At 43.6% G+C, this 25,998-nt stretch overlaps 1 protein-coding gene across 1 annotated transcript; it reads right to left on the reverse strand.

Moving 5' to 3' along the window:
* Window positions 1-12: 12 nt before the first annotated feature.
* On the reverse strand, window positions 13-24,477 carry LOC120898124 (NGFI-A-binding protein homolog). The gene is made up of 7 exons (XM_040303548.1): window positions 22,795-24,477; window positions 4,868-4,969; window positions 3,810-4,776; window positions 3,645-3,738; window positions 1,759-1,853; window positions 1,494-1,566; window positions 13-1,419 (listed from the first exon to the last, which is right to left on the reverse strand). Exons 1-7 carry the CDS (start codon window positions 23,249-23,251, stop codon window positions 1,198-1,200), a joined length of 2,010 nt encoding a protein of 669 aa, XP_040159482.1. The 5' UTR covers window positions 23,252-24,477; the 3' UTR covers window positions 13-1,197.
* Window positions 24,478-25,998: the final 1,521 nt, after the last annotated feature.

Genomic DNA, 25,998 nt, shown 5'->3' on the forward strand with positions numbered 1-25,998 from the left:
GGTAGACCGGTGTGTTGTTCTTAAAATGCGTGTTTATTCTATCAGATACCGATGTTTTGTTGTTCAGTTTTGTACCATGTCTGTACTCGCATGGCAAGTACAAATATATCTCTTTTTCATATTTTTTTTCATAGATATAAGAAGTATACGATGAGTTTGTTACATTAAAATTTTGCTACAAGGGCGTTGAGCGTAAGGTTGTTTTATTTAGCCCTCTCATTTTGCACTCCCTTGGTAATAGACACATGCTCAATTTGACTGTTTCGAGGCATGCTTCTTGTTTGTAAAATTTTATCTCTTTTTTTATGTACAACTATCTTTTGCTTGCATTAATTGTCTCATCCTTTTGTCGTTATGAATGGTTTTTATTTGCAAATCTCTTTACCTCTTCATTGATCAACCCAAAAGCTACCGATCGAAACGTAGTGAATTAAACTAAAATTGTCGACCATTTCGGGAAGCCAGTCTCATTGTGTGTAAACCAAAATTGTGTTCTTTTAAACATGAAACAATCACGACGCAGAATCAAAATCAACATCAACAAAAAAGCGGTTATAATAATACAGTAAAACAAATACCTACATTACATAAATAAGCAGTCCTATCAGTTTGCTTGATTAAACAGTCTTTTGGGCGGATTGAAATTTGCACTGAAGAAAGAATCTTATGCATATTACCAAATTTTGAATAGAAAATTTAGAAATTGATCAGAACTAACAAAATTATGACAAAAAAAAATTAGTCACTTCGACATAACATATTGATCTAAAATTGCATTTACGTTTACAGCTTGTTTGCATCGTTTTTTTGTTTCTATCTGGTTAATCTCTCTCTCTCTCTCTCTCTCTCTCTCTCTCTCTCTCTTTCTCCCTCTCTCTTTCGTAATTGCAAGAGTTTATGCTTGCACAAGTAATTTGCCCGAACGTAAGTATTCAGAAAGTATGCTTGTTTGTGCGTGTTTATGAAAAAAAAAACTTTTACAAAGTTGCCGACTAGTACAAACTAAACGTGATGCCTTGACCTACGCAAATTTTGCAAAATCCTCCACCAGAGATAAATGATAAGCAAAACGGAACCTTAACCCTATTGCTACAATATACACTGGTCATCCTTGGGTTATTGATAAAAGGAAATAAATTATGCCAGTGGCCCGGCATAGCATATGGTCTATGGAGGTATGGGATGAGATCGTGTGGTTCAGAGATCCGGCGAGATGGTCTCCCGCTTGATCGAGATCGCTTCGCTGAGCGCTGGGCTGAGTGCTAGGGCTGGGTTGGCAACGGCAATGATGTGACCACCGGAGGATGAAATGACCTGTACGCCGAGGGAACCACCGGTCGGGTCCAAAACGCGGGGAGTGTGCGAACGCAGCTCACCAAAGTCGGGATCGCTCAAATCTCGGTCGGCTCCATTTCCAGCCTGCGAAGCAAGAGTTCGAAACGAGTACGGATTAAAGTTTGAACCAAGAGGAACATGCCCCGTTAATCACTCACTTGAACTGGTGACGAACTTGAATTGCTAAAACTAAATCGAGAATCTGTGTCATCAAATTCGGATCTAGTGTATCTGTGAGGGGGAAAGAAGAGGAAAAAAAGCATTAGCAATCGAATGACACAAGCATCACATGGTACAATGATTCTAGGCTACACATTTAGCTTAGTTTTTTTTTGCAAGATCAAACAACCCACATTTGCACATCGCGTGTTTGTAGCATCGCATTTCGGGTTGTTTCTTCTTCATGCTACAAAAAATACTCACGAAAATTTACTTGAATCAGTTAAATCGAAGGGTTTGTCACTGATCTGCTGGTAAATGGAGCCGCTCGAAATGTCGCGATTGTCATCCGAGTTTTCCTGGGAAAAGGGGAATAAGAATTAGTACCGTCCATTTTACTGTACCTTTATTGGTTTAGGTTGTGTAGGCGCAATACTAGAAAGCGATGTGCATAAGCGCAATATAAGCAAGCGATATATAAGCAGAATATAGAGGATTTAAGTTAAGTGCAGCATATTTAATAAAAAAAAACATGGAACATAAATATAGCTACAGGAATACTAGAAGCAACACACAAACTATAGAAATCAAATGAAAGCGGAAGCAGAAGCAGTGAAGCGAATCTAGCTCTCTGCAGAATCCGATAGCAATGCACTGGTGTTAGCAAAGATCGTACATTTGAGCACAGAGGGCAGTTGAATTATACGTGCAAACATAGTAAAACAGGCTTTTTAGACCGTAGTTAAGGTTTCAATAAACATGTTGTATTACAGAAAATGAGAATAAAAAACTGAAGCAAGTTGTTCGAACATTAATTAAATCTAATAAAAAAAACTGTAATATCGTGGCAATGTTTGAGTTTTGAATTGATTATTAGTTTTTGGATTTATTTAAATTCAACTACAACGTCAACTGAAATTTCAATCCACTTTTTTTGGAAATCATTTGCACGTATAATTTTTAAAGCGTAGCGTGGCGAAGCAGATACATTTTTCTACCATAAAATGCTATAACTAATTACTACGAAAATAAAATGAGTATTTTTATCTGTACTATTAAAAACCTACAAAACGCAATGGCAAAGGAGGTTGCAAAATAAACGAAGGTCAAAGCACCTGACTAGAACTAAAGCTACAAGGCACACTGGATTTTCATTAATAATCCGTAGATTTATAGATAAACTGCTATTAATGATAGCTATTCAAAATAGGAAGTGCAATGAAACTAGGGTGAAATTTCTGCTTCAACATCTTTGATGTAGAAAATGAGAAGCAAAAATATCAGCCAGTGCCAATGGAAAGGATAAAAGTATCTTCGTGTGAGTTTAACTCCATGCTAAAGATAAGTTTTCTTCTTTCCATTGACATCTCAATATATTATAATCAACCACTTAAAGATGAGCGAAACGAAACTAAAACAAAATTAAACCTTAAAACATAAACTTAAACCAATAATAAATAAGTAAATATGAAAGGATACTTAAATGCTCAACAAAAGAACGATAAAGCGATAAGCGATAGTGTGGAAGCATTGGAAAGCAATTTGGTAAGCAAAGCGTAGCCCAGAAGCGTGGCCAAACGTGTGGTAGGTACACGGTGCCCACAGCCGAACAGCCCAGCCGGTAGGCAGCAGGCCGATGCAGAACAGTTGATCCGCGACTCCGCCAGATCAGCGTGAGCTTTAGACTTTGACCGTTCAACTACAATCAAGCAGCGAGTAAGCTCATAAGCATGTGTATTGCGTAGTTGGAGTTGGCTGTAAGTAAAATAATCATAATGATAAAACTCATAAAGCAATGAAGCATAAAGGGGGAAAAACGAAATACAAAGGGTTTAGTTAAATCCGTCCTAACACACGTAGAATAGCTTCAAACTGACGGAATAAACACGCTCACTAATACGAACGGAGCTACAAGATAGCAAACTAAAACAATAGGCACAACAGTTTAGAAGCGTTTTTAAAATCAAAGCGAACGAGACGACACATTATGCTGTGTCGAGTGTAATAACAATAACCAACGACATTAAATGTGCGATAAAGCGTTTGAGGCCAACGGCCCGGCGAAGCATGTGCTGGAAATGTGGCAAGCAAACGTTAACGGAAGCAGGAAGCAAGCATCATTTGCGTTTAGGTGCAGTTGCTATAGCTACCTTGCCCATGTCCGAGCTGGTGTCGCTTGAGAGGCGGGCTCGTTTCAGCTGCTGCACCGTGTCCAGTTCGTCACCACGATTTGGCTGCGTTTGGCTGGAAATAGAACGAGAGAGCGGTGAATTATAACACCCGGAATTGTTGTTTATATTCTCTTTCCAACCTACCTCAGCCCCGTCAATCGTATGCTGGCCGAATGACCAAACCCACAGTCACGCACCACCTGCCGGGCGAGTGGGAACAGCTCGTCGCGCCTTGTCAGCAGCGCCGGGATGTACTTGCAGATCTGGGCGGCCGCCTCATTCACACACACCTCGTGCAGTGTGAGGGGCTTCTCCGGACGGCGCTTGCAGTCAAACCGGCCGTAGATGGCCGAGTACTTGCGTATCTCATCCATCCGCCGGGGATCGCTTTCGCTCATCGCGATAACCGCCTCCAGGTCGCGTGCCGAACGCTTCTTGATGCTTTGCTGGCGCGGTTCGAGCCGGGGCAGGGTGCGTGACAGCCGCTCGGCCGCCTGTATTATCTTTGCCACCTGATCCTCCGTCAGCGACGGTGTCAGCTGCACCGAACCACTGGTGGTGGATCCGATCTGGTTGCTGATCGTGCTGCTTAGATTGCTGCTGCTCAGCGGATGATGATGATGGTGATGGTGCAGCAGATGATGATGGCCCAAAGGACCGACACCCGTGCCGAGATGGCCGAGGGTGGACGATGCGGCTGAAGCGGCTGCCGCTGCGGCAGCGGCCACTGCCGAGGAGGAGGAAGAGGAGGACGAAGCAGGAGCGGACGGGATCGGTGTCGGCGGTGTGAGCGGAAGGTTCGTACTGGCGGCAGCATTGGCGGTCAGGTTCGAAAAACTGCCGGCAACGGTCGACGGACCACCGTACGGTCCAGTGCTGGCCGTCGAAACGCTGCGCGCTATCGACCCCGGCTCGGGACTGTACGGGATCCGCGACGGTATGTCCACGTTCGTGAGCGGGCTCTGGAAGGCGGAGGGATTGGTCATCCACTCGTGCAGTGCCTTCTGGAGCCGACGAACGTGCAGCGGTTTCGAGGCCATCCCAACCAGTGCCATGATCTCCAGGAACTCTTCCTCGCCCGCATCACACAACTGCTGGACGTCATCACCCCCTGGGGAAGCGAGAACGATGGAAGTAATTCAATAAAATGTCGGACATTAGAAGGAACCATACTCTGACGGTTGGAATCTAGCTCAGCTTACCCATCTCGAGCAGTGTGTCATAGTAGTTGAGCAAGCTTGCTCTCTGCAGCACCCGGTACAGCTGAAGTTCGGCTTCGTTCGATGGGGTCGATGTGACAACCACTGCAAAAGCAAAAAAGAAAACGGAACGACATGCAAAACAATTCACTTTTTAGCGCTCAAAATATAATGCAAAATCTTTAAAGATCTTCCGACCGAAAAACCGTTAAAAACTGGAACTCAAACAACCGGCTTTCCGAATGGCGTCAAGGAGTTCCCTCCAAAAATCCTACTTTGCACTTTATAATTTATGCCATCATCATTCTAGTTTTTTTTTGTGGCCAATTCTCCTCGACTGACATCTTTCTTTACGCGCGCCACGACAAACGTTTGCGTTGTCCCAAATCATTAGTTTCTATTTCTATTGCTTGCTACTCGGCGGAAATGTTCCTTTTTATACACGTCTTCATTGGGAGACACTTTTTTGGGCGGCCATGTACAGATCCTTAACGGTCGTTGCTTCGATTTTGGGTTAAAGGCTTGATGAACTTCTGCCAACACAGACAACGGTTTCGCGCTGTCGCAAGTGAAAAGAAAGCCGTTACAACTCTTCTCTAGGCCGGTTTTCTTCTTGAGCCATTAAGAAAAAAAAGTCTTATTATGAGATTGAGTATTTTTTTAGCTCGTACAAGCAAAGTTTGTACTATTACTAGAGTCGTCATCGCGCTTTCTGTATGCAAATGCTTGAGAGCGAAAGCGAAAGAAAAACCTCTGCTGTTTCATGTTTAGGCCGTTTTTTTGTAATACAAGATCTACCCTTCTCGATGCCTCCTTAAAGGGGAAGAAGATAATCGAGAAAATGACGGTCGTTTTCCCTCGCTTGTGTGTAACACGACATTTAAACGAGAGAAGAGAAAAAAACACTGCCTTGGTGCAGAAAATGGAGGGATTTACAGCATGCCAACCGTCACACAAACGGTGAAAAGGAATCGGAAGTGAGTTCTGTTAAAGCAACTGAACGGTTTGGTGGAGTGTGAGCAAGCAGGACGGCACAGAGCGATGCGAATGTCTTACCGTGGGACAACCCACAGCATCAACCCTCCCTGTCGGGTGTGTCTCACAGTGCCGACCCATTCCAGCAGCCCAATCAGAGACCGGGGTAACCGTAAAGGATCAACGAGTTTCAACCCCGAAATAACCGAAAAAAAGAAGCCCACCACTCTGTGGGTCGCAAACCACACCCTTCCAAGCAGGAAACACACCGTACACAGGCAAGGACGCAACAGGAGTTCAACTGATTTTCGGCTGGAAGTAAAACCGGTAGCTGTGCTGAAAGGAGCACTGCGGGAAAATCTTGTCAAACATCATATTTTTTGTTTTGTTTTCTCGTCTGCCAAAAGAACATGCCATTGGAATGTGGTCCATCGGGGTGTATGAGTAAGATCGCGAAGTCCATCACGTTTGTGACGAACGCATGCGAAGGAGTGTAAAATATGCGTCGATTTGGGCTTGCATGCGAACGTTTGCCTAAATATTTGCACGCCACCGAATCCAAGCGAGAGTGAAACCTTCCGTGAAGGAGAAGGTAAAGAAGGAATGTTTTGGAGTTTGTTACATTTGTTTTTTTTTTTTTCATTTGTAAACTTAGACTTAACCAATGAGAGAACGTTGGCGGAAGAAACCAACGAAGTCCACGAAGAGAGAATGAGCGGACTTGGTGGAATGCTTTGGTAACCATGTTTGGAAAAATATATGGGAAGAACAAGTAATTAAAGTTTAATTGCTAGTCGCAATGACTCCCATGTTTGGATTGGTTTCGATGTGCTGTTGTTGTAAATTTAAGAATGCATGGTATGCATAAGGTATGACTATCGAGCATTTGAAATTGGTACAATTAATCGTTTCACAATAGCGGTAGGAACACAGTACGTAAAATAGTTTAAATTGCATTTATATATAACATTCGGGGCGCGTGCTTTCATTATTAGAGAATGAATTGAATCATTTTGAGGGTAGGGAAGATCATTCTTTAAAACTTGATCTTTCAACTCTTGGTTTCGTCATGGAAAGACCAGGTTGTTAATCGTTACACTTTACTTAGCAATTTGTGGAATAAGATATGTGACTTATTTATAGTACCCAAATTTTGATTAACTTTCAATCCGTTGCTCATTTAATACCTAATCATTACAAAATATGGTTCATTTGCTGTGGAATTGATTTAATCTTTAACACGAAATTCAATTATCATGGCAACACTGCCGTCACTATCTTCTCCATTCATTGCGCTATAATCCTTTCATCGTGCTTCATGGCATCATCATAGAGAGCACCGTACAAACTACCCTCACCCACCGAGAGCGACGATAAATAATGGCGAGGTTCTAACCACCCCTTGGAAAACGGCCCACGACCAAACCGAAAAGGGGTAATTCACGGTGGTTTCGATGGGTCGAGTGTGGCTAGAAAAAAGTGCAAACTGCACCCCTGATTGCAGATCTTGTCAACCCCGCGTACTCATAAACCCGCGTACGCAGCGGTAGTTTTAACAGGGAAAAGGGTTATCATAGATTTGATTAGACAAACGAGACAGCAAAAAAAAAAAAAAAACTCCACAACAGCTCAATGAAACGATTAAATTGTTGCATGTAGTTTGCCTGAAAGTTGGTTTTAGTAAAGAAGTCAACTTTTTTTTTATTTCAACTCTTCAATTTACTGTTCACTCTCATCTGACAACACTTCATTCTTTCGTGCGGCAAAGCCCTCCAGAGCGTGCTGGGTGGAATTTGCATACTGCGGGTGTAAAAAATTGCCACTACACCGTGTGGTAAGGCCCTAAACAGCAGCCGGGACCCCGGGGAAGGTAAATTTGTTTGGGAAAATGTTTATGATGACTTCTGTTTGCGCGTTCTGTCCGCGAGTGGGTTGTTGCGCGTGAAAGACTCGATGATCGCGTGAAAACGAGTTTATATTACAAAACGTTAAGCATACTGGAGACCAAACAAAAAAAAAGACAAAAAAACACGATCCGTAAAAGAATACCTCTTCAACGAGAACACATTTGTCGAGCCGCATCATTTGTCGTGCAATCGGGTGGGCTTGTAGCGGGTAAAGAGGCGTAGATGAGGATCCACTTTTTCTGCCAACCACTTCCAACCAAAACTCGATGAGCTAATCGGTTAACCAACAATTAACCCACCCTTCCCGGGGCGGGTTTTGTTAGCGTTGTCAAGTGAGAGCAAATACTGAATGAAGTTGTATCGCTTCTTTTTTGTTTTCTCTATGTGTGTGATCAATGTTTTGCTTTAGGGAGATGAGAATCAGCGATATGATGTCTACGCCGATGGATGTGTGCAAATTAATTTACAATTAAAGCGTACTTTGATGCGATAGAAAGTGGTTATTCGTGCAGTGATCGGTTCTACTAGATCGCAAGTTCCATACTTCCATTCCATCCAGATGCTATAACAATGCATCCGAAAGGTTGATGCGTTTTACTGGATGTTGCCAGGATCTGGCAGGTAGAAGTAGCAGGTTTTTTTCCTTCGACAATCTCTGCCACTATCCCTTTATTGCGAAGGAAGTTAAGTCCTTGCTCCCTTATGCCACAATGCGAGGAATAGGAAGAAAAAAAACCTGTACACTGTCTGTGAACATTTGCTTCTCATGGATGTCCCGGACCCGGGGAAGGATAAACGCCTGACGCAAGGGATCCTGCGCCGTGTCTTAGGGGTAGATCTTATTTGCATATCGAGTCCGATCCGGCCCGTGGAAAGAATATCACGGCGTTCGTTTTTGGGTAGCCCGTGTGTATACGTATGAGTTTTTTTTGCTGTTAGGATCTTCATTTGTCATTTGCTTCTTCTGGTGGACGTGATGTTTGGGAATTTTTCACTTTCGCTCTCATTTCCCGCCGGAACCTGGAGGATAACCCTTTTGTTTGATTTCAGAAATGGTCTTACTTTTTTTTTGGTCAATATTGGGATTTGAGGGATAGCTTTTTTTTGTTTATTTAATATGATTTTAAGTTTTTTTTTCTCCGTTGCTGTTTAATCTTGCGTTTATTCCTTTTGGGCCTATTTTTTTTTTAGTAGAGACCGAAATTTGAGTATGTATCTTGGGAGGAACTGTCCGAATGGGTCGGTTCTCTGGTAATTGTTTAAGCAAGACACCGTGAGAACAGTGTCAGGGTTTGTTCGCTCTAATGTTCAGACTGCTTTTTTTGCCATTCGTAGATAGAACGATTCTCATCGTCTTATCGTGAAGCTCCTTGTGATGGAACTTTGCTTTCGATTTCGTGTGCCCGCGCCAAGGATGCGTTTTGAAGGATGCGTAAAAAAGTTATTTGCATGATGGAATATTTTTTGTACACCAGCAAACCAATCTTGCTAGCACACCCTTTGGCAGTGTTTAGATTGGTTTTGTAGGATTGTGCTGCATTCGTGGTTATCATGGGAAAGTGTATTTTTTGCCGTAGAAATGTTTATTACAAAATTATATGTTACTGAAGTGTGTGAATCTTTCATTCGCGAAGCAAATCCGGGAGTAAGTTGATTACACTGGGAGTACGCAAATACGGGAACACAACTCTGGATTTCAAATGTCATCATTCCAAAGTACTTTAATTCCTTCGTTCAAACAGTTGAACCTTTTTAAGGAGTTTATTGTTATCTACATTATTTAGTCCCAGCTCGGATCAAACAATACGACTTATCGGCTGCCAGGGACTTTCGTTTTCGCAAAGATGCCCCAATGAAAAAAGCTCATCCTTCACTAGCGAGCAAATTTTTCAAGATATTGCCTTAACTCTTAAGTCATCAAACTCCACTTAACATTTCGGCAGAGGGTCTATTCGGTATGTTTTTAGGACCTCATTTCGGTGTTATTCACTACTATTGCACTACTAGTTAATATTATTGTATTCTCTTGGCAAAGCAATTATATTCCATGATAACTTCTTCAAGAACATCGCTTTAGTATGGCTACCATTTCCGATAAGTTTATTATATCTGTTTAGAATTGTACACAGTGTAAACCAAACAACGCAAGAATTTATGTACTTTCTCACAAGCTTCTAAAGCTGTCCAGATTTATTGTCACACGGTACACGGATGGCACCATTATGAAAATTTACAAAAAATGGTCAAACAATAAAAAAACTCTCTCGGAAAGACCAAAATTCACATTCCCACAGCATCTCATTACCATACGCCTGGCGATCAAGCGTGCTCTTTTGAGGAATGGTTGTTAAAATGCAATAGACACATGAAACAAAAAAAAAAGTTGTAGTAAAAATTAAATACTACAAAAAAAACGCGTAAAACAAAAAAAAATACGTCACGTCCTCCCTGTAAGAAAAAGGCTTACGTATAGCGTAAAAAGATGCGCCTCATCATGCATACGATCATCAGCATTAGAGGGCTCTGTCAAGGTGTTTACCGGGTTCAAGGTGTTCGCTAGGTATGAATAATGGACGGTGAAGCTATCAGCTCACCAACAAAAAAAACAAAACTCACCTTTCGATCAACATCCCTAACCCTTACGCGGAACACGCTTGCCAATGCCCATACCCTGGGGTCAGCTCGGCTTCTTGGATTTTCTCACCCCTTTTACACGCGCGCTGTTGCTACTTGCCCTTTGAGGGTAGGCAAGCTTCTTAAGGAAACCCCTGAAGACACACATCGATGGGTCGCGTCGGGAAGGTTGGAGGAAATTTGAATAATCGTTCGCGGTAGATAGTTTTGGGTGGTGTGTGTCCTGTTTTTTTGTTTGTTCCTGCGTTTCTTAGCCAGTCAGAAATGCCAGAACCACTCATCAACTCGTCCTCTTGCATACTCCCCTTTGGTGTTTGGTGTGCGAGCCGGTGAGAAAAGCGTATCAGCTCCGGTACCGGTGGGCCAGCTCTGGGTGCCGTGAATTACAGGGAGCCGGTCGCTTCCGAGGTTACGAGCTAATCATTAGGACATTGGAGATAATTTATGCACACGGAATTGGTTTGCTCGATTGGGTAGAGGTATTTTTTGTGGTGCTGTTTTAAAGATTCTTTAGACGGACAGGTTTTTTTTTGTGTGCGCTGCTACCTCAACCAGCCCAAACCATTGTTTCATGTTACTTTCCCTTGGCCACACCGAGGAGAAAGAAGTCCCGTTGGAATATGCAACAGAGCGCTGGGAGGATGGGCTCCTTGTGGTAGGTGCAAGGTTTTTTTTGTGTCTCCTTTACCATGAGCAGCTGGCAGCGGTAAAAATGCGATCGTGATGACACGGAAGATCCTGGGAATAGGTTAAAACTACGTATTTGAAGAAGAAAAAAAAATCCAAGCTCCTTCGTAAGGCGGTTGGGCGCTGAATGCTGTGCCCAAAAGAATCAAGACACCGGATAGGAATATCTAAGTAGTTTTTTACACCGTTATCCTCCACCACGTTGAATGTTCTAACCTTTGAGCTATCAAGCAGCCGCCAAAAAAATAACGGTTGAGCGAAAGTTGTTCACATTTTTTGTTTATGCTTCACAGTTTAATGTATAGAATTTTCTCACACACCGTTTAGCTTCTTGGCAGAACCATCTTACATATCAGCGATATTTTCGTTTAGTAAGTGGTTATTGGGACGCAAATTAATGGGCCATTTTTTGTGCCTTTCTTCTTCAATGGCTTTGATTTGATGGGTCAAATGCCTGGGAAAGAAAGCTGAAGACGCTTCCGATCTGCGATCTGTATAATTGCGATAATTATAGTGAAAATAGTTTGATGGTCATAACAGTTAGATTTGTGCAGACGGACGGCTTTTTGGTACGATACATAAAAACGTTTTACCGTTAGATGGTTTCTGAAACATAACACGAACATAGCAAGTTTGTATAACTTTTTTGAGGTATAAATGCGCATTTATGGTGGGTCTTAGGTGGGTATCATATTTAAGGTCCACTAACAGATCATAACAACAATAAAGTTTGTTGATAAAATGTGTTTAGAGTATATCAAATTAATCTGATGCTCAATTGCGGCATAGTTCACTATATAGTTCAGGAGGAATAATTCACTAACTAATGTTCAATTGAGGAATAGTTAAATAATATTTGATAAAAAAAACATGTTATTACATATGATTTGTGTTTCATATATAAAAAAACAATGTATAAAGGAAAAAGGATTAACTGCTTATAAGGCATTACAAAATGGATGCTATCTTCTTACAAGACCAGATGCAAAAAAAAAAAAACGCTCGAGGTTTACACTCACCCACAGCTCCCACCGCTAATGGGCAACCATTTTAACACTCGCACCACTCGCAAGATGCTTTGAATTAGCGGCACCATTCGTGCGATGGGTGCAATCGTTTTTTTTACCACCTTCTAACACCCTTCCTTTGTCAGCGTAACTGCCAGCTACAATGCCGGACATTGAAGTGAAAGTTTTAAAAGATAGTAAAAGGGTTGCAAATGCTAAGTGGCATAATACAGGAATCATGGGGGAACAAATCTTCCACAACACATACAGACTCACATAAATCGTTCACACAGAAACGCCGCAACGCAGGCCGAGTTTCCTCCCTTAATTACAAATTTTTATCATTTTTAATTATTTTTCTCCTTTTCTCGCCAATCTCGTCCAGTCGTGACAGCGGCGATGCGCTTCCGTCAACCGATCACCAACTGCGTGCGGAAGAGGGTGCTTCTCGCTCCTCGACAGGGGTGGGTTTTCCGGTTCGACGAATGTAACCCCGAAGGAAGTAAGAAACAAAAAAAGATAGACACCACCATCACCACCACCGCTGTTAGAAACAAAAATTACGAAAAGCGCTCTGATTGGCCAGAGTGCTGTGTGTTGGGTGCGTAAGAGCGTAAGAGCAATACGCCCGAAACATTTTGCACCACCCTTACTTGCTTCCATCACACACACACACACTCACCACCCTGTGCATTGATATCGAAGAAATGGGAGAAAGTGAAACTGGCATCGGAAAAAGTGTGTGACAGCAATGCGGCCGGAACGTATCCCCGTAGGCGATGGCGGAAGTGAAAAGCACTGATCCCAAATTCAATAATGTCGTAATTGAATGAAGATTCTCGCACCATCGGTTTCTGAAGGACAGTGGACGAAACAGCAAACAAAAACATAGCACCAACAACACAGCATAATGGAAAGGTCGGCCGAAACGTGTGACAAAAATTTTGAATTATTAGAATCCATTTCACCGGACGAGAACTGGACGGGAAAGGCGGGACCAGAGCGCGGCTGAAGTAGAGTATTTATCTTTGCTATTTTTCATGCGAAACCCTTTTTTGAAAATCGTTTCATTCGAGACGGTAAGATTGTGCATCCATTTCGTTGAGCAAACAACCGCATTAATTACGCCAAGGATGAACAAAAAAAGTGGAAAATTGTTTAATGGAGTCATTTTCCTTCGGGAATCGTTGCGGATCGTTTTGCGCTTGGGCCTTATTTGATGGATGGCTGGGTGAATGTTTTCTAATAGGATAAATGGAATGATGGAAGTGTCAAAAGTTGTAACATTATCTTTCCCTTGTTTGCCGATCTGTTCTTTTTGTCTTGGTCTTTTCTTGCTACATCAGAACCACTTAAGATTGGGTTTTCTGTTGAGTGGAGATTACATTGCATTATTTGATGTTGGAATTGGTATTTTGCTTTTTATGCAGTTATTAAATATTAAAATCATTAGAGTTTGGTTTTAACACGGTTTCCTCATTTATAATTTTCAGTGAAAAAAAAAAAATCAACGATTGCGATCCAAATGCAATGCTGCACCCAAATGAAGCACTTCCGCTTGGTCCCATCGCGTAACAGGGTTTCCAATGAACAATTGCCGTTACTCAAAATTACACACCACGCGAGCGCAATTTACATATGGCATAATTTCTGGAACGCACACAAAAGTATGTCAACTCACCCGTTTGCGACAAACCAGCTGACCCAAGCTCGGCTGAGGTTCTACCGGATACGGCAATGTACAGCAGATCGACCAACCACGAACCACCATCATCATCCACCGTTGCACAATTAATCGAAAGAACATTACACGAAAATTACACCCTTGACCCTTACAAGCAACGGCCTTCCAGCTGGTCCATCCCGTACGCGCAAGGGACACCGGCACGAAGGGTAGAATCGCAAATATTTGGCAACATACACGTGCTCGGTGTTCTTTGCACCGCACCCGGCAAACGGACACGTGCCTTAGGCACCTTGTGTTTCCTTGTGCAGTTTCTGTTAACGAGCCAGCGGAAAGATGTTTCATCTTTTCGCTCCTCCTTCCGCACGGGGCATTGCGGTGAAGCTTGCGGTGAGGCACAATGTAAGGGTAAATATTTGCCGAAATATAGTCATCACCCATCGATCGCCTAATTCGCGTCATACCTGTTCGCTGGGTTTTGCAGTTAACAGTTTGCAACAATGTGGTATGCGGTACGAGGGCAACTGCCGGGTGACCCGGTTTTGGCGAACCCGGTGCAACGAAATCGGCCCGCAAATGAGAGTGTCGATCGATGTTTAAGCATTTAGTTTACGGGCAACACTTATTATCGTTATTATCAGTATGCACCCCAAAAAATGACATCACCGACCCGGTGGCGTAAGAATCGAGAGGAACGTGTTGTGCCTTGTTCCCCTCGGACTGCTTGCACGGTACGCCGAGGGTATGCGATCACACAACTAGGTCACGAAGGACACACGACCAAAACGCGACCAGGTAGACTGATCCCAGCTTCAGGTAGGTCTTAGGTCCTAGAGCTTCCTCAGGAACCCCTTGGTCCCGGGACCTTGTGCCGGGATGCAAAAGGGGAAAGAAAAGAAAACGATGCCCTTATATGCTGGCGCGTGATCCCAACAATCAATTAAGATCGTTTTATCAGCGAACAGCCATGGTTTCGTCGCACTTCTTTCCCCGGAATGCAGAGGCGCGTGGCTTGCGGTCCACTTTTCTTTTGTCTTCATCACAACTTAAGAACTTCTGGCCCAAGCAGCGCTTTTCGGGACCGGATGCACCACGGCTCGGGTTATGATGATGGTGGCTGTGGGCCACTGTGATCGGTGGTCACTCAAACCCTTCATTTTCGATCCTCCGAACAACCATCTGGACGGGGATGTATAACGGTGCATATTGTCCGGTGTACCGATTATTACCGCCATCCTTCTGCGTTGCATCGCTGCTCCTACATATTGCGCAAGCACTGTGACAGGTTTGCGTAATTTTGGCGGTACCCGCGAAATACCCGTTATGTGATCAATTGATGCGTCGCTACTGAAATCAGCCGGTGGAAGTGATGAAGTTTAAGGTTAAGGCTTGCATCACCTTCCTTCCCTTTGCGCGCTATTGTGCGGTTTGCGCGAGTGAGAGCGCGTGCGGGCCAATGTGGGCACTTGGACGGTCAGCTGCATATGTAATGAGCCGCAAACGCATACGCAAAAACGTACACGGTTCTAGATGGGAGTACCGACAGAACCTCTCATCGGCGGTACTAATTATCGCAAGCTGATTATCAAAGATAGCATGTACGTTTCGGCAGGGTGCAATGTGGATGATTCGCGGTCCAGAGAAGAAAAGGTGTGGTTCGTTCCATTTCGATGCAATTTTGCATTTCAATACAATGCATTTTCAGTTTTTCTCTATTACAGTTATTCGAAAAAAAAAATAGATGCTAGATTATATCTTCTGGATGATGACTTGAATCATTTGTGTAAAGCAAACACCTTTATCTTTAATTATTTCACGGTTACTCTTTTCATTTTCTTCGCTCAACGTATTTTTTTTGTCAAACGATTTTATTTATCTGGACAAACGAATATACGATCACCGTTAAACGTTGTTCCTCTTAGACTACAAAGAAGATATACATACATTCGTATCAGAGAAAAAAATCCTATCCCTCAAACGCAAAGGTCTTGTTTCTCTAGAGCTTAAAACACACACAATTGAGGAGTAGGCAAACGACAAAAAAAAATCCGATCCAACTGCATCAAAGAACATCCTTACCTTGATCTTCATCTGTGACCATCTGGACAAGGCTGTTGTTTTTTTTTCGCGCGCAGCGTCACTCGGGATAAGGCTCCGTGATGTACGAAGACGAAAAGGCACACCTTTGCATCCCGGCAAGTCGCGACGAGCAATAAATTGAAAGAACCACACTCGACAGCCACACACATAGGAAAAAAATACCGTGCTATTACAAGCAACCCTTTACAATACGAACTGCTAGATGCAAGGAAACGGTGAACCATTTATTTGAATTAAGCTTTTTTTCTTGCTTTATTTTGGTTTGTTGAAATCTTTTGGATCTAAGAAAACTCGTCTCTACTTATACCGGACTGTACCGTAATGGTTATGATTTTAGCTATGCAAGGAAGCAAATTGCTCAACATACTCACAACGTGCCTTGGTTTATTTATGAAGGGAGTTTTTTTTTTGTACGCCAAACTGATGTCCTGTGAAAAAAAGGGTTAAGACCTCAACATATACAAACAGCGCTGGGTCTTGCCTTGGCAGCACAGCCAAAATTAAGAAAGAATGAAAAAAAACCACGGCGTTGCATTCATTTTCAGTCCATGACTTGAGGAAAGGATATTCCTGCTTTTGGAGCTGGAATGAAGTATGACGTATAAAACAATTATTTAAGATACTTTATTTACTGGAATTAAAAAAAAAATATTGTAAGCTTATATTGCTTTCTAATATTGAAGCATTCCTGTGTCTTAAAAAGATAAAACAAAATTATCGTGTTGACTTGGAGTAAAAACTGCATCCAGACCATTTTTTATTCGCTAAAAATAAAAATGATTCTATAATTACCCCACATTCTATTGGAATTAGGCGGGTAACATGGTCCTTTAACCGCGCTAAGATGCTATAGCAACGATCAAAGAGCAAAAACACAAACATTCCATTTTCTTTAACAACCATCAGCGGCTCCGTGGCTGTAAAGCTGTCGCGGTTATGTTTTTTGAAGTTGTACGAGCCCGTACAGTACAGTACGGTGTGTAATAAAAAAAACAATCGATGCAGAAATTTATTGCCCTTTGATTTCTTGTTTTTTGCTCAACCCATATCCCAGCCACGAACATTTCAGCTGATCTGAGCTCTGCGCGTGCTGATTGCGACGCGCGGCTCTTCGATCGTTTTTCATCTTCGAGTTTGATTTTTAAAGGACAATTAGATGACAAATCAAACATCGAACGCACACACACACACACACACATACGTCGAAATCGGAACGCCGACAGGGGGACTTGCCAAAGACAAGGTGAAAATAGTTCGCAGGGTTGCACGGGACAGAGAGCTGGAGCCACCGCCGCGAGCACGAAATAGGCACAAAAACAGAATTTTCACCGCAGCAGCCCTCCAAAACATACCGCATACGAGTTGGGCACCCCGACAAAGGAGAAGCCGCCCTTGGCAGCTAATAAAGCTGCCAATAGCCCCGCTGCAGCAACCCGGTGCGCTTGTGCATTGTTGAAGCGGTCGGGTGCGACAACAGCGATTAAGCGACCGTGCCGCCACACACCGTTTCCGCGGGACCGCGGGGCGGGTGTTGTTGCGTACATTTTGAAGGAAGCAAACAAAACACCAGTTCAACGAAAAAAAGGCTTTTGACTCAAGAAGTTTAGCTTTGATTTAAGATTATAAGATGGTGTAGGCTTTTTTGTGTGCGTTCGTGTAAAATAAAGCATTGATTTGAGCGTTTGCTACCGCCTGTGCGCTGTGAAAGATATGATGGCCTTAACATTCCTGCCTGAGCGGCGTCGGGAAAAACCGAGACACTATTTGTCGGTATTGCATTTTGTGAAAAAGTGCCTCGGAACTGTGGTATGAATGTGTGGTTTGCTCTAATTTTTTAGAACATGATCCTACGTTATCTGAAAACTACTTTTTTCGGATATTTGTGGATGTATTTTTCGATCCTAATTACTTCACTGATTCATCTTGTCCCCTTGTCAGAATCGCACTGTTATATACTTCATGAGGTCTTCCCAGAATAACGATAAGTTTAAGCTGGAACATTTACTACGCTTTGCAAGCCTTATGTACGTTGTAACAATCACATTTTCCGTTCCAAGCCGTACAGCATCCAGAACAAACGCAAGGGGTCAATGTGTGTATGTTCTCACTCGACGACCCTTGGGAGAAATGGGATGATGCGCGCTCCAAAAACAAAGCAAACCATAACCTGAGTGACCTAAGGCCTAGCAAAGGGTTACGACCTGCATCGTCACATGGCTGTGACTTCTGGCTAGCATTAATTTGATACCAGATTGCTAACGGTAATTTTGGAAGCGACTGTAAAATCATTTTTTTGGTTGTTGTTCTATAACCAAGCTGTACCTACGAACTATCAAAGCGAACAGCACACCCTTCTGCGTGTTAGGCTGGTTAGAGCTCCGAAACTAGAAATCTCAACCCATTAACCAGCTCGACCGGTAGCCCAATTCCTGCTTCACCGGTACATATCCTGTGACCCGTTCTGCCGTTCCCAATCTGACCCCTCGTCATACGGTTTTGTAGCCCTCGGTCCAGCAGGATTGCGCGGAGGGATTTTGGTTGCTGCGTGACCGTTACGCGCATACGGACGGACGGACGGACGCGATCGGATGAATTGGGTACATGGTGATCCTTTTTTTTTTGCTGTTGGTTGGAACAGTTTTGGTAGGGTTAGCGTTGTCCGACCGTATTCAAATGAAATACGCTTGTTTCCTGAAGCTGTATATCCAGCATCCGGTGAGGTCGCTCCGTGGTGGAGACATCTGCTCGCCACTGAAAATCACGCGGACGACCGGCTGTGACCGCCGTGGTTTGATGGTTGATGGGCTGACAAAAATAAGGTTGGTGTTTTTTTTTGTTTCGCTCGGGTACTGTTACTGATTACAAACAGTGCCCTGGTGCGGCTAAATTTATTAATTAAATCAAACGTGGACCTTTTCTGCAGTTCAAGAAGATGAGAAAGGGTCTAATAGATGCGTACGTGATCCCCGGTGACCCAGGGAATGACGTTCTGCTCTGCTCGCGGGCAAAGGTTTATTCGTTCAATGATTAAAATGCGAGTAGGTCATCAAATGGGACAGCTGTCCCGTGACAGTGTTTAGTTATCCTGTCCTGCAACGACCCACGGGTTGCAGGACTTTTGACCCTCCCGGTTGATATTAGCGCACGATGTACCTATATACCTGTCAGGCAATCCTAAAAACGCTGTGGTGGCTTAGAAGAGGGTTCGAGTGTATCGTTATATACAGCATAGATTAACAACATATTTCCGTTAAGTTTTGTTTTACATTTGCCACTTACATTGCACTTATTTTACGCATTTAAGCATCCTATTCCAACCCTACCGGACACACATCAATTTGTAACGTAAAGTAGCGCAAACTGATGTTTTTTTCTCTTCTCAAAAACCAACTTCAAAGATGCGGCAAACAGTTGAGCGAGATAAAAATCGCAGTAACTTCCCGTCATTGCAAGTGGAATGGAGAGAAAAAAATCATCTATCACTGCCAACCTTTTAGCGTTATGGTTGCTGATTTTTTGTAAAGACATATCGAATGGCATTACTGTGACGCTGTTTGCTGGTCAGTCGACGGTCGTTGAATGGACACGAAAACAGATCTACGGTAGCTTCGCAAATGCGTGTGCATCAAACTAGCACAAGCCATGAGTGTGCATGAAAATCGGAAAATAGATAGGAAAATAAATGTACACCATCTAAGATGCTTGTGTGCTTGTGCAAAAGTGGATAAAGAAGTGGTAGATTGTTTCTTAGATTAATTAGAGCTACTTAGTCAGTAAGTTAGTAAGTTAAAATGATCGTGTAGGAATGTTTAAACATGTTTTAATATTGCAAATATAGCTTCAAATATTTGTGAACTCAATCAAATATTAATAGGTTTAGTAATCCAAAGCTTATCTGCATAGTTTTGTCCTCTCTGTAACATTTTATACTGTCACAAAAAATACCTTGAACCTTTATAATCCGTATCACTTTTTTTGAACAATACAAGAGAATGTTAAAAAAATATTTAGTATATTTTTACATGAAATTTTTAAATTAAAAGTGGAATTTAAAATTTAACACAAATAAAAAGAACACCACAAGGGTTTCAATCCCACGGATAGTATGAAATATACGCGAAGTAAGTGCAACAACAGGGAGTTACATACACCATATAGATAGATTGCATAGACAGAGAGGAGATTGCATTGCTCGACGCTTTAGAAGAAAAAAAAACGACTTCAAGTGAATTACTAACGACCCAAGGAACTCGTATATATGTATAAATGGCAAACAGGAAGGGTAGCAACGAAAGAAAAAAAAAACGATCCCATCTAAGCACAGCAAGCAAATCGTGCTACCGTGGAAGTGGAGCGAGCATTAAAAGAATATGGGTCGGCTCCAGCCATCCAACCAGGATCGGGGTGGGTCATGTTAAAGAAGTTTGTATTTTTTCTGGCCCCAAAGTCCTCCCGACACACAGAATGTAGACAGAATGGAACGGAAGGCATCCAACTACCCCACAGATTTTCCTTACTTTTCCTCGCCGCTCTTTTCCAAGATACCAATTTCACTAGCCCCAGGTTGCAGTACAAGCGAACGTATCCGAACAGTGGAGCGAAAGAAAAATAGAAAGAACATAAACATATAAGGAAAAACACAAGTAGTGTACGGAAGCAGGGACAAAAAAAGGCCATCACTGTACAGCAATGTCCAGTGCGTCCCCCAGCGCGCCCCACACCGCTGGCACAGTAGAACAAGGATGCTTTCCACGGTACTGTTCCTGCCATTGCACTTGTGCAAGTGTGCACAGAAGGGGAAAAAATGTCAGTGAGTGCACAAAACACAAGACTGCTTTTTTGTTGAAAAGAGTTTTTAGCTTGTGCAAATAATGCAACTACAAAAAAGGGTCTGTCCGTAGACTGCAAGTAAACCGTCGGAGGAAGTGAAATGGGACATTAGGCTGAGAGGATCGGTTCGTACTCCTACGAACCGATTCATTCAATCGATTCAATGGTTGTTCTTTTTTTTCGGAGCCAATATCGTGGATGAAATCTGATCGACCAAATGGATCATTCCGCCGCTTTCAAAGGGAAACCCCTCCAAGCCAAGCTTTTAGTGTATGTATTCACTTATGAGTGTGTGTGTGTGTTTTATTTGATTTCTTTTTCTTTCTTTTACCCTGTTGGTTGCCTTTTCGATAATTACTATAGCCGTGCACAAGGTTTAAAGCGCGTTTTTTGCTGCTGCAACAAACAAACTAAAATGCAAAGAAAATGTAAAAAGGCTTCATTCTGTTTCACATTTCCTCGCAGTGTTTTTGCCACTGTGTTTTTTTTCGCAAGCAAAGAATCGGAACCGTGTTAGAATTCAGGGCAACCGAGTCCCTTGGTCTGGTACTTTTTTTGTTGCTCTTCTGTTGTACTTCTTGACGATTCTCTACAACCACGGACCGACATTTTTTTGCATGTGAGTACTAGCTGATGATACTGCTGGCATTGGGACGGGTTGAAAGAGACCCAGCAGAGACTAAAAAAAAACAACAACCTTGCAGCAAGAAACGATGCTGCTTGTCCGTTGGAAAAGTGCAACCGTGCAGCGGGGTGTGGTGAAGGAAAATGTACACACACAGGAAAGCAGGCTGCAATGCACAAAGGAAAAGCGAACAGTGGACAAAGAAATGGGCAACCGTACGGGAAAAGCTTCCATACATGCATACATATTCCGGTGAGGTAATAGTACAAGCAACAAAACACACACATAGAGAAAATGAAAAAAAAGCTCCCACTACGAACAAATAGACGAAGGTGTTTGAAGAAAAAGCAGGATTTCAGTTGGAAGTTGGACAAGCATGGCAGAATGGTTCTTGTTGCTTGTTGCACACCACTCTGCTCCGTTCATCAGACTCCATTTACCCCGGCCAGTGCTGTGTGTCCGACGTCTTTTTAGCTGGAGGTTTGGTATAATCTATAAAATATCGTAGCATAAAATACGAACCCCAACCAACGCGGGGGGAAAGGTGGAGCCGTTTAGCAAGTCGGCGGAGTGAACTGCCACGAGGGAGAAAGCTCAGCACAGAAAAACACAAAATACCCACTCCAACGAGGGAGTGGAAGAGGGAGAGAGAAAAAAAGAGCCATTTAGATGGATAAAGGACATGGCAATGTTGCAGGACATGGCGAGCAATGGTTCCCGGGGAGAAAGCGGGCAAAGAAAAAAAAACCGCCGGTCACATGGGGGGAAAGGAGCCTTGGAGGGAAGGAGGACATGATTTTGAAGGGCACAAGAAACGCTTTTCCTCTGGGGTGGCTCCTAACCGTCTCTGACGTGGGGACGGTCCACAATAAAAACAACGCGCTTGCTGGAAGTTCAATTTAGAACACACTGCACATGCAGCACACAATGGCAAACGAGACGCAAGAAGTGGGGGGAACCATAGAGGCGAAAAACACACTGGCGCACAGGAAAATCTCCAAGCGGAATGATTCGCAGAACGAACTACGCTCGCCTTTCATTTCGCACTGGCTATTGGGCGGTGAAGAGCGGTGGAGACGCACGCTGCAAGAAATTGCATTCCTTGTACCCGACCGGCTACGGTATGTTCTTCTCGCTTCGCTCCGACCAGATGCACTTAAGAAGCTGGCATCCGTTTAACGTCAACGGGGAGAAGAAATGGCACGTTGAAGGCGCTTTCCCTGTGGGGGGGATAGGAAACTGGCGGTACACCAGAAGACGAAGAAAAACTATCCCTAATCCTCCATCGTTCAGTAATGGATGGACGGACAATACGTTCGATACTTTACGATCTGGATTAAGGGTAGATGTGCTCAGCGATTATGCTACCACTATGTCACTGGTTTTGAATGAAATTAATACAAATCAAAGCTCCTTCCAATCTCTGCAACGTTAAAAAGCGGAAACAATAAACTAAGTTAAACTAAGCATGTTTTACTTACTGATGCCGTTGTTGTTTCGTCCGAAGATTTTTCCCGGCGGGCTAAGGATGGGGCTCGGTATGCAGGAGCTGCTACCGCCGGATACGTTCGAGCTTTTCACCGGCGTCGCGATGGACGGCGATTGTTTACCGTGCACGGCGATCGGGCCCGAGCACGAGGAGGACAGTGCCGAGGGGGCTACCTTCGCAGGCGCAACAGTGGACGAACCAGTGGACGTCGTCGTTGCCGTACCACCGGCCGATCCGAACGGTTCGGACGCACGGTCTGAAAGATGTCCCACCTGACCTACGGTACTAGCTAAGGGCGAGGTACAACTACTACTGCCGGCTAGCAAACTACTGCTGGCCGCACTCTCTGTGCCGATCTGCTCCGGTAGCGAGCCGGCTGCTAGCGCACTCTGCACTATCACACCACTGGGCACGGTCGTTGGTGAGGCGGAGCGGGGCTTGAGTTCCATTACCGGATGCGATCAATCGCCCAAACGTGCACGGGCGGCCACGGAAGCGGATGGTGTGGGGCGGTACGTTGAAGCACACATTCAAAGCATTGCCTAGCGCGACGCCGTATCTCCGATCTAAGCAGGCTGAGCGACGAACAGCCCTACGCAAAGCTACTACGTGCACTGGCCGTACACCGCGAAAAGCTTGGAAGCCAAAAGGAGCTATCGTACGGGTTGCAGTACTAGCAAATTTTGCCTACCGATCAACGCCCTGTTAAGCCACTAACCTACATAAAGCTAACTAAAACTATCCCACGCAAATACACGAAAGTACACGGATCCGTATTTATGCTACTCTAACTTTCCTATCATCCTACTAAAGTAATATTGTATTTATCGTATTTTTGTATGCACGTGTATCACTTTTACGCGGCTCGTTGTTTCTTATCCTTGGTAAATTAACGAAAATAAACGTAACAACCAATGTTCCTTATCACGAGTAGGTGTCCCTTGCCTATCACGGGAGCTCGAAAAAAACAGTCACACAACATGAATGCACACACTAGCCAGCTAGCTCAGTTGTCACGTCCATTGGGGTTGGTTCCCATGGCAACGCTCAGTACACTCTGTTTCAAAAATACCGTCTTTTCACTCCACACGTCAGGCAGGATCTACCGATGATTGCACGCACTAGTTCTATTGCTCACGTAAACAAGTAAGTGCCGTAAAGTGTTGCACTAATAAAGCAAGGTTTGCTCTTCTTGGTGGTTCTACCGCACAGCTATTAACATTCCAGGAATGTTAAGTAAAAAAAAAATACAACTCTCTACTGGATGGTGCGTTTCTGTGCGACAAAAACAACACCACACGATGTCGTATGTTTGGAACGGTGAATGGGTTAAGGAGTGCCAGTTCTGGCTATATATTCCTTGGACTGTCAACTGTACAGATCGAAGCCGAAAGAATATCTGAGCGCACAGCGCGAAGGAAAAGTCCACCAAGGGCCTCCGGAGTGGCAAGGAAAACTTCCCGTCTACCGGCTACCGGTGTTTGCTTTTGTTTGTGGTGGTCGTCGTTATCATCATCATCATCATCATCGTATGTGTTTGTGTGTATGTGAGTGTGAGCGCCGTCAGGACCATCTGACCAGTTTCCAGTACGTCTTCGATGTGGATCGGGACTGTGTTTTTTTTGTTTTATTTATTTCCTTCTCGTTTCCTTTGCCATCGAGAGGGCACGTTGCACAAGGAAACGTGGTCCTTTTTGTTTGGTGAGCAGCGTTTTTTTTTTGCTCGCTGTGTGCCGTTGCTTTGTTGGCCATAGCTAGTGGGCAACGTGCCGAGAAAAACCCGATCGCTAGCATGGTCGGCTTTCGGCCGATGTTCCGTTTCGTTCTCGCCAGATGCAGTTCAGCGCTCGTGCATCTCGCTTTCACTTGCATGTGTCTTCTCTGCTCTGCTAGATTCTCTGGTTATCCTGCTACCATCATCACCGTCATCGCCGTCATCAGCAGCAGCAGCAGCGGTTTCTTGGGCATTGGAGATCGAATTGCCGTTCCATTCCTCCGGCGTGTACGGAGCGTACGTGTATGGTTCGACTCGCGAGCCGAAATAGAGAGGTAGAAAGAGTGAAAAGACGTCGCTCTGGGTCGCCCCTTAAGAAAAAGGGGTTAAGGAAAATTCGTATCGATGATGAGAGCGACCGAAAGCGCAGAGATGAGCAGAAACCAGAAGCAGCAATTCCATGGCTACCGGAAAAAAAACATCAACCCCTTTGCGAGTTTTTTTGTGCGTGTGATCTCGTTAAAAAGAGATGGAATACCGACTGACCGTTTGCTGTGCGAGATAGCGTAAGAGAGACCGACACACACCAAAGCCAACATTTGAAACGAGGGAGCGAAGGGAAAATTGCGGTGCGATCAAGTAATTTTCGGTGCTTCTGCAACAACCTAAGGGTTAAATGCGTAAGGGTGAGCGTATTTCGGTGGAAGATGATGATGGTTTGGAGTAACCAAAAAAAAAAAAAGAAAGGTTGTTTTCAACCATTGTGGCTCCGCCCTTTACGCGTTTTTTTGTGTGTACCTTCTTCGATATGCTAATTCTTCGCGTTAACTCACGCACTCGCAGTCGGCCGTAGTGCGTGAGTTGCTGGGCTGGGATAGATCTTTTAATGGGGGCAAAATGATTGCCTTCCCTTTTCTGCAACCAAGCTCAGTTTCGTATCGATGACACTATCATTGTACATCATTCTTTCTCATCATTTCTTTCTGTCCCTTTCTTTTGCTCTTGCTCTACTGTTCTGCGGGATGCTACAAGATCCTGGCGAGATCACCCGGGAATGTGAAGCACGTGGCCGGGTGACGGTTGGATGCTTTGGCGCGCAAACTGTTCGGCACTCACGTAACGTTCGTTTAGGGCACATTCCGATAGGTTTTTGAAGGTCAACACGAAATCTCGTTAACTGTTTTTACATACGTACATATATTAAATTATTTATTACAAGACAATGCATGTGCTTCTAATGTAAAATTGATCTTCCGACTTACTTTTGACTGAAAAAAAACGTAAAAATAAGATAAGATTTATGAAACACTAGTTAAAGGATTGCAATGGCATTCTAATACTGTGATGCAATACTCTATAAAATGTTAACAAGAAGGACAAGAAATTAACAACTGACGGAAGATAAAAAAAGATTAGCTCACAATTATCGTTAGCATTTGTACGCTTTCTGCTGTCTTTGTCCAATACATGTCGATATTTCAT

Source organism: Anopheles arabiensis, chromosome 2, assembly GCF_016920715.1.
Source record: "Anopheles arabiensis isolate DONGOLA chromosome 2, AaraD3, whole genome shotgun sequence".
NCBI classification, from domain to species: domain Eukaryota; kingdom Metazoa; phylum Arthropoda; class Insecta; order Diptera; family Culicidae; genus Anopheles; species Anopheles arabiensis.

What these genes read in the sequence shown, in the direction of transcription:
- LOC120898124 (XM_040303548.1), bottom strand. Translation starts at nt 23,251, where the DNA reads ATGGAACTCAAGCCCCGCTCCGCCTCACCAACGACCGTGCCCAGTGGT. An exon ending in ACTGATTCAAGTAAATTTTC is followed by an intron (nt 1,567 to 1,758) that starts GTGAGTATTTTT and finishes TCCCCCTCACAG; the next exon opens with ATACACTAGATCCGAATTTG. An exon ending in CAAGTTCGTCACCAGTTCAA is followed by an intron (nt 1,420 to 1,493) that starts GTGAGTGATTAA and finishes CTTGCTTCGCAG; the next exon opens with GCTGGAAATGGAGCCGACCG.